The sequence below is a fragment of the Humulus lupulus genome, chromosome 6 (assembly GCF_963169125.1).
Source record: "Humulus lupulus chromosome 6, drHumLupu1.1, whole genome shotgun sequence".
In the NCBI taxonomy this organism is placed as follows: Eukaryota; Viridiplantae; Streptophyta; class Magnoliopsida; order Rosales; family Cannabaceae; genus Humulus; species Humulus lupulus.
Window position 1 is genome coordinate 147,340,527 of NC_084798.1, and position 9,286 is coordinate 147,349,812.

At 40.3% G+C, this 9,286-nt stretch overlaps 2 protein-coding genes and 1 non-coding gene across 3 annotated transcripts; 2 read left to right on the plus strand and 1 right to left on the minus strand.

Moving 5' to 3' along the window:
- Window positions 1-3,108: 3,108 nt before the first annotated feature.
- On the minus strand, window positions 3,109-3,214 carry LOC133787487 (small nucleolar RNA R71). Its single transcript, XR_009872506.1, has one exon. It is a non-coding gene; the product is annotated as a small nucleolar RNA R71 (small nucleolar RNA).
- Window positions 3,215-3,830: 616 nt separating this feature from the next.
- Window positions 3,831-4,739, plus strand: LOC133785536 (uncharacterized). The gene is made up of 2 exons (XM_062224763.1): window positions 3,831-4,038; window positions 4,132-4,739. The coding sequence occupies exons 1-2, from the start codon at window positions 3,831-3,833 to the stop codon at window positions 4,737-4,739; spliced, it is 816 nt and encodes a 271-aa protein (XP_062080747.1).
- Window positions 4,740-7,603: 2,864 nt separating this feature from the next.
- On the plus strand, window positions 7,604-7,981 carry LOC133785537 (uncharacterized). The gene has a single exon (XM_062224764.1). The coding sequence runs from the start codon at window positions 7,604-7,606 to the stop codon at window positions 7,979-7,981; it is 378 nt and encodes a 125-aa protein (XP_062080748.1).
- Window positions 7,982-9,286: the final 1,305 nt, after the last annotated feature.

Consider the following 9,286-nt stretch of genomic DNA (forward strand, 5'->3'; position numbering starts at 1 on the left):
CACCGATGACCACGTACATGGGGGCCAGTTACCTTAGTGCCGATGACCTCCTAAAGTCTCGAGTCATCAGGACTCAAGGACATGGGATGACATTAAAGTTTCTTTCAAGGAAATTGAGCTTGGAAGGCAACACTAAATGTCTTAAGCATCGTGTACTAAGGCAAAACCCTACAGTGCAATAGACTTCCTAAAAGTCTAAGTCATTAGAACTCGCGGGCATAGGACAGTCGAGTGCCTTCACTTGACACTGCATCAAAGTTACACTTAGGACCACGAGCCTAAGAAGAAATACTAAATGCACAAGAGTCTAAACACTGGCAAGAAGATCCTCAAGCTCTAAGTACCGCGGGCTGGCTGCGTCCTTAGTCATTGGAACTCAGGGACGTAAGGCCATGTCGACTAATCACTTGACCTAGCGTTAAAGTTACTCTCGAGGATCCTTGGCAGTCTTTAGGCCGATCTCCTCAAGCTCCCGAGAGATTTTTTGTTCAGCTTCCAGAGCGGCCTGAATACAAGTGAGCTCTTCTTGAGGACCTCTAAATTTCTCCTTGAGGATGAATATCTTGTTGTGGGCCCACTAAAGTTCGTAAGACTTCTCCATCATGATATCTCCTAAGTGTTGACAAGCTAAGGCGAACCGCGCAAAAAGAGAAATTAGCTCAAGCATTGTGGAAGTAAGATAAAACCCTAAGAATTGGTAACTTACCCGGACAATAGCATACCTTACGAAGCCACGAGAGAGGCCTCATTATTTTCACCCAGTTAGGGAAAGCTATGAGCGGTCAGCTCGCACATGGTTGACCTAACCCCCTGGAGGAGCTCAGAAGTGAGAGGAGCAATAATTTCCCCTCGCTTGGCTGAGAACAAAGTCTCCTGTTTATCCTGACCAATCAAAGGTATGATGGGTCTCTCTCTTGGTGGTTTCAGTTGGCGCAGGTGATAACTCTTTAATAAAGAGTTATTTCATGTGCTTTTGAACTTATAATTGTGAAAAATCATGGGTGATGTTAGTTTATTTTTAGCTTTTGTAGCTAACTTTGGTGTTTTTATTATCTTAATTAAGTTTAATTAATTTTTTTTAGTTTTTAATAGCTGTGGGTTAAAGATAATAATTTCATGGATAAATATTTGCACAAAGAAATGAGCTAACATATGAATCTATTTTGATGAAATTATGTTGTTCATGGCTGAAGATTCAGGTTTGCTGCAGCAAAATTGAAGCATTTTGATTAGGCAGATTTTGGGGCACATGGAATGTGTGGCAATCAATGGGTGACTGACATTTTGGATGAGGTGGCAAGGGCAGAAAGAATTAGTCAGCATATTGGAGAAAAGGACAAAAATTAGAAGAAATGAGCACTTTATGTTTTGGGAGAAAAAGGGGCAATATGGTACTTTTGGAAGGAGGAAGAAAAAAACCTAACATACACAAAAGAGGGTTCCAGCCGTATCAAGAAGGCAGCAGCCATTTTTGGAAAAGAAAACCAGAAAAAGAGAAAAGAGAAAAACTCAGAATATCAACAAGGAAGAAGGAGGACAAACAAAGAAAGCTCAAGCATCATTTTGGATTTGTTCTTTCTTCTTTTCCTAAACTTTATTTTTTTTATTATTAATTTCTTAGTTGGATTCTAAATCTGAATATTATGGGCTGTTTTGATTGTGGATTAATGTTTATGAACTCAGCCATGAACTAAGTTTTAGGTGGCTTGAATTGTTGATGAACCCTATGTTATAGTCTATAAATTTCTTGCACTTTATTTTAGTAAAATCTCCTTTGTTCACTCAAGTGTGCTTATATTAATTTATTGTTGTTGTTTGGCCAGCAATGGCAAGTTATTTAATTATGTTTAATGCTGGAAAGATTAAATGTAATGGGAAGAACTTGGATGACACAAGTCATAATCTAGGTTAGGTTATGTTAGTAAGTAACATAGGGATATGTTATTTGCCTTGTGTAACTTTTGAGAATTAAACTTTGATTTGCATTCTTAAATCTGATTTTGCATAGGAATATGTTTAATTAGGTAGAAGAATTAATTTCATAAAATTTGGGAAAGTTTTATGAGTGTTTAAATGAATTCTTGTTAACTTGGGAGTTTTGCTAGAATATTGCTGCAGCAATCTGTCCGCAATTGGTTCAGGATGAATAATATAGGGGAATTCAATAATTCATGTCCATTTTGTAATCCATATATTTCTCTCAATTTTCTTGTTCAGTTCAGTTTTTGATTTCAGCATTTCCATTTTTTTTTAATATTTTATTTCGCCTATAAACAACCCACTTGATTTTTAATTTCTTAAAATTGTTTAGTAATTGTTTTGCTTATTTTTCTAAGTTGCAATCCCTGTGGAGACAATTTACTTATCATTATATTACTTGTGGGACTGCGCCCACTTGCGTATTTAAAATCAAATATTAAATTTATCACAACAAGTTTTTGGCGCCGTTGCCGGGGATTGAAATTAGAAATTTTTGTAATATCAATTACTTGGAATTTTTTTTTTCTTTATTGAGCTGACTCTGTTTGCTTGCTCTTGTGTTTCCTCAGGTGATTTATTATATGAATGAGCAAGAAGACATTGAACTAGCTCCTATTGACCCTGATATTGAAAGAACAATTAGAAGAAGACTAAGGGAACAACGGGCTCAAAATCGCCTTAATATGGCTGAAGATGTTGAAGGAGTTGAGGTTGCTAATAACGTCACTAACACAATTGCTATGGCTGATGATAGAGAGAGAGCCATAAGGGAGTATGCTGCCCCCATGTTTAATGAGCTCAATCTGGGCATTGTTAGGCCTGAAATTCAAGCACCCCAATTTGAGTTAAAGCCCGTGATGTTCAAAATGTGCAAACAGTGGGTCAATTTAGTGGGCTACCTACTGAGGATCCTCACCTTCATCTTCGTTCATTTTTGGAGGTGAGCGATTCTTTCAAGCTACATGGAATGACTGCGAGGCCCTAAGGTTGAAATTGTTCCCTTTCTCTTCTCTTTGAGGGATCGAGCTAGAGCTTGGCTCAACACCCTTCCTCCCGACTCGGTGATTACATGGAATGAGCTGGCTGAAAAATTCTTGATGAAGTACTTCCCTCCTACCAAAAATGCCAAGTTTCACAATGAAATTATGTCATTTCAGCAGCTGGAAGATGAATCATTTTGTGATGCTTGGGAGAGATTCAAGGATTTATTGAGAAAGTGCCCACACCATGGGATCCCGCATTGTATACAAATGGAAACTTTCTATAATGGGCTAAATTCTTCCACTCGTATGGTGTTAGATGCTTCAGCTAATGGGGCTATTCTCTCCAAGTCCTATAATGAAGCCTATGAGATTTTGGAGAGGATAGCTAGCGACAATTATCAATGGTCCAATGTTAGAGCCTCAACAAGTCGAAAAGTGGCTGGTATACTTGAAGTGGATGCATTGACCGCTTTGACCGCTCAAGTTTCTTTAATGACTAACCTTCTAAAGAACATGAGTTTGGGGGGAATTGTACAACCAGCTGCTATGGGACAAGTTATCGATGTATCTTGTGTTTATTGTGGAGATGGGCATGCATTTGAGATTTGTCCTTCGAATCTCGCTTCAGTTTGTTATGTGGTGAATCAAAATGCCAACCGAAATAACCCATATTTGAACTCTTACAATCCGAGGTGGAGGAAGCATCCAAACTTCTCATGGGGGGGTTAAGGAGCTAGTTCAAGCGGAGCACCAATGCAAAACAAGCCTACATATCCACTGGGGTTTTCTCAACAACAACAAAGAGCTCAACCACCTCCTCCTCAAGTGTCTCAATCAAGCTCTTTGAAGAGTTTAATGAAAGAATATATGGCCAAGAATGATGCTGTGATTCAGAGTCAAACGACATCCTTGAGGAATCTAGAGTCTCAATTGGGGCAGCTTGCTAATGAGCTACGGAATAGACCACAAGGCACCTTGCCTAGTGATACAAAAAATCCAAGGAAAGATGGCAAGGAGCATTGCAAGGTGGTTACCTTGAAGAGTGGTAAAAATATGGAATTGACTGAGGATAATTGTACTAGAAACAGCGAGCCCACTTCAATCCAAAGTAGTGTGGAGAAAGGACACAAAGCTGTGAAATCAAAAAATTTAAATGTTGATTCTGAAGCAATTGCTGCAGCAATTCCTCCGCAAAATGCTATAGGAAAGACTATAAGCAAGCCACCTCCACCATTTCCTCAGCGCTTTCAAAAGCAACAACAAGATGGTCAATTCCGGAGATTTTTAGATGTTTTGAAACAACTTCACATCAATATACCGTTGGAGGAAGCTTTGGAGCAAATGCCCAACTATGTGAAGTTTTTGAAGGATATCTTAACTAAAAAGAAGAGGCTTGGTGAATTTGAAACGGTGGCATTGACTGAAGGTTGTAGTGCTATATTGAAGAGTAAAATTCCTCCTAAATTGAAGGATCCGGGCAGCTTCACAATTCCTTGCTCTATTGGTGGTAGAGCACTTTGTGACTTGGGGGCTAGTATCAATTTGATGCCCATGTCAATTTTAAAGAAGTTGGGGATTGGAGAAGCAAGACCAACCACAGTCACTTTGCAATTAGTGGATCATTCTATGGCACACCCGGAAGGAAAAATTGAAGATGTACTTGTGCAAGTTGATAAATTCATTTTTCCAGCTGATTTCATCATCCTTGATTATGAAGCGGATAGAGATGTTCCTATTATCTTGGGTAGGCCATTTCTAGCTACCGGGAGGACCTAGATTGATGTACAAAAAAGGGAGCTTAGTATGAGGGTGAATGACCAACAAGTGACTTTCAATGTGTTTAATGCTATGAAGTTTCTGGATGAGGTTGAGGAATGCTCTAGGCTAAGTTTAATTGAGTCTATTGTCGCTAAAAAATTCCATAAGGAAGCTTGTAAAAATGGAGTGGGGGTGAGGTCACTTGAAGAGCTTGAAAACTTAAGTGAAGAGGAAGAAAGCCAAGTTACATGGGTGGAGTCAAAGCAGCCCTTTGCTAAATTTAGGAGGCCTTTTGAGTCATTGAACTTGTCGGAAGGGAATTTTAAGCCTCCTAAGCCTTCTATTCAAGAGCCACCAAAATTAGAGTTGAAGCCTTTGCTTAGTCACTTGAAGTATGCTTATTTGAGAGATAATGAGACCTTGCCTGTGATTATTTCAGCCATGTTAGGAGCTGAAAAAGAGAGTTTGTTGCTGGCTATTTTGAAGAAATACACAAGGGCCATTGGTTGGACTATGGCATATATCAAGGGGATAAGTCCCTCATTTTGTATGCATAAAATTCTATTGGAGGATTGCTGTAATAATTCTATTGAGCAGCTGCGAAGGCTTAATCCTATCATGAAGGAAGTGGTTAGAAAAGAGATAATTAAGTGGCTTGATTATGGAATTTTTTACCCAATTTCATATAGTTCTTGGGTCAACCCAATTCAGTGTGCTCCTAAAAAAGGTGGAGTCACAGTGGTGGCTAATTAAAATAATGAGTTGATTCCCACACGACAAGTGACGGGGTGGCGTGTTTGTATGGACTATCGGAAGTTGAATAAGGCTACTCGTAAAGACCACTTCCCGCTGCCATTCATTGACCAAATGCTTGATCGATTGGCGAGAAAGGAGTTTTATTGTTTCCTCGATGGGTATTCAGGCTATAATCAGATTTCCATCATGTCAGAAGACCAAGAGAAGACCACCTTTACTTGTCCTTATGCCACCTTTGCCTTTAGAAGGATGCCTTTTGGGTTGTGCAATGCCCCCGCCACTTTCCAACGTTGTATGATGGCAATATCTTCAGATATGATGGAGAAGTCTCTTGAAGTCTTCATGGATGATTTTCCAGTATTTGGGGAGTCTTTTGACACTTGTTTGGCTAACTTGGAGCAAGTCTTGGCTAGATGTGAAGAAACAAACTTGGTACTCAATTGGGAAAAATGCCATTTCATGGTTCAAGAAGGCATTGTGTTGGGCCATAGAATTTCTAACAAGGGCATAGAAGTGGATAGAGCAAAGCTGGAAGTCATAGAAAAATTGCCACCGCCTACTACAGTCAAGGGGATTAGAAGCTTTTTGGGGCATGCGGGCTTCTATATGAGGTTTATAAAATATTTTTCAAAGATTTCAAAGCCCATTTGTTCCTTACTTAAGAAAAATCAAGAATTTGAGTTCACAAAGGAGTGTCAAAATGCATTTCTGACTTTAAAAAGGGCTCTTATCACCGCACCCATTATTGTAGCTCCAGATTAGTCTCTCCCCTTTGAATTGATGTGCGATGCTAGTGATTTTGCTGTGGGTGCTGTACTTGGGCAGCGAAAGGAGAAAGTTTTTCATTCCATTTACTATGCAAGCAAGACATTAGCCGATGCCCAATTGAACTATACTACCACCGAGAAAGAGCTTTTGGCGGTGGTGTTTGCTTTTGACAAGTTTAGAGCTTATCTTGTCGGGACTAAAGTGGTGGTTTATATAGACCATTCCGCGATCAAGTATCTAATTGCCAAGAAGGATGCTAAGCCAAGACTTATTCGATGGGTGTTGCTTCTTCAAGAATTTGACTTGGAAATTTGGGATAGAAAAGGAACGAAGAACCAAGTGCCTGACCACTTATCTAGACTTGAAACTGGAAGTGAAAAGCAAAATGAAGGGCCTATTAAAGAGACATTCCCCGATGAGCAATTGTTGGTTGTGAACCAAACCACTACTCCATGGTACACTGATTTTGTCAACTATTTGGTGAGTGGTTTCCAGCCACCTGATTTGAATAGGCAGCAACTCAAGAAGTACTTTCATGATGTGAGATTCTATTATTGGGATGAGCCCTATTTTTACAAACAATGTTCAGATCGAATCATGAGGCGTTGTGTGCCTGAGGATGAAGTTTCTAGCATACTAGAGCATTTTCATTCAGCTCCTTATGGTGGACATTTTGGTGGGAAAAGAACAGCCACTAAGGTTTTTCAATCGGGGTACCATTGGCCCTCTATCTTCAAGGATGCTCATGAATTTGCTAAGAGATGTGACCGCTGCCAGGGTGTTGGAAATATTTTAGCAAGGAGTGAAATGCCTTTTAATAGCATCCTTGATGTGGAATTGTTCGATGTTTGGGGGATCGACTTCATGGGGCCATTTCCACCATCATTTGGAAATTTGTATATCTTGGTGGCTGTGGACTATGTCTCTAAGTGGGTTGAAGCAGTGGTAAGTCCTACTAATGATTCCAAGGTGGTCATGAAGTTCCTACATAAGCATGTGTTCACTCGCTTTGGCACTCCACGGGCGCTTATAAGTGATGAAGGCACCCACTTTGTGAACAATATTTTGGCAGCTTTGTTAGCCAAATATAGTGTGAAGCACAAGATTGCCATCGCCTACCACCCCCAAACCAATGGTCAAGCGGAAATATCCAATAGGGAGATCAAGGGAATCTTAGAGAAAGTGGTGAATCCTAGTATAAAGGATTGGTCTCAGCGATTGGATGATGCTCTTTGGGCCTATCGAACGGCTTTCAAAACCCCTTTGGGAATGTCACCGTATCGTTTGGTTTTTGGAAAGCTTGCCATTTGCCCGTTGAGTTGGAGCATAAGGCATATTGGGAAACTAAGAAACTGAATATGGATCTCCAAGCTGCTGGAGAAGCTCGAAAGTTACATTTAAATGAGCTGGAAGAGATGAGGTTGTTCTCCTATGAAAATGCTAAGTTGTACAAGGAGAAAACTAAGAGGTGGCATGATCAGAAAATTCAAGCTCGGGTCTTTGAGAAGGGGCAGAAAGTATTGCTCTTCAACTCGCACTTGAAGTTATTTCCTGGCAAGTTAAAGTCCCGCTGGTCTGGCCCATTCACAGTGGGGCAAGTTTACCCCTTTGGAGCACTTGAAGTTCGCAAAGATCAATCAGGAAGGGAGTTTAAAGTGAATGGGCAGTGGCTGAAACATTATTGGGGAGGTGAGGTCAACCGCGAGAAGACCTCCATCACTTTGGAGGATCCTTAAAGCTATGGTTGTTTTGGGTTGTCAAGTGATTCAGGCACTAATTTAAAGACAACCCAAAAAGAAGCAAGCGTAAAATGATATTGTATATAAAAAAATAAAAATAAAAAAGAAGAGAGAAAACAGGACGAACAAAAAATATATATATACATAGATATGAGTGTTTTTAATTATTTTTATTTTTTGTAATTTTAATTTCATTTTATTGTGATAGTTTGGAGTGGTTCTATGTATATTTTGGTGTTTCAGGTGTTAAGACAGCAAGAAACAGGGTGTTTTGGATGTAATTTTGGAGTCTGAAGGTTTTGCGAGAGTTTTGCTTCAGCCAAATGCACGCAAAAATTTCCGAAAATAAATGGAGAGTTATGTCAAATTTGGGTTGCTGAAGCAAATCTTGGGCAAAATGTTAGCAATCTTGGCAAAAAAAAATCATAGGTCGTGGTTTCATTCAGAGGCATATATATATATATACAAAAAAAAATTTACCATATTTAATATTATTTATACATATTTTACTACATATATATGTTAATATATTATTATATAAATATATACATATACAGAAATATGTATACACTATAAACTATACGAAATCTATATATATTTCTGTAAAAAAATTATTATATCTATAAAATATATATATATATCCGTATATACCCAAATACCCTAATACCCCATTATCATCTTCCCCACTCCCCATACCTCCCTGCCCAGAACCAGCTGTGTGTACCCCAAGCCTCGGCACCATCCAGACCGAGAAGCTCTCTGCCCACACAGCTCTCCACCCAGTCGCATAGCCACGAACTCAGACGTCCCTACATCTCAGCATCTCGACCTCAGGCGCCATTCGCCCAGCTGCACCTCACAAACCCAGGCTCACTCAGGCGCCCCTGCCATTCGGCCCTTCGCCCCTTCGCGCGCCTCAGCCGAGCGAGCCACGACCCCAGACACCTAAGCACACCTGTTCGCGCCGTTCACCAGCCCAGTCCAGGCACAAGAAACCCAGCACGCTGAACCCAGGCGCCATCTCTCCACATTCATTCGCCCAGCCTCTCGATCCACGATCTCAGCACTCGGCATCCTAGGCGTCTCCAAGCCAAAGCCCCCACCAAAACACTCGACAACCCAGGCGCATCCGAGTCACTGTGCACTCCCAGTCTGAGCCTAGGTGCATCCGAGCCCAAGCATCCCAACAGTCAGCTGAGCCACTCAAAAATGGGGTATTAATTTCCTTGTCCCCGTATAGTGCTATGTATATTACTGGGCATTTGAGTCATTGCTAGTCTTTGATCTAGTGAGCACACAAAT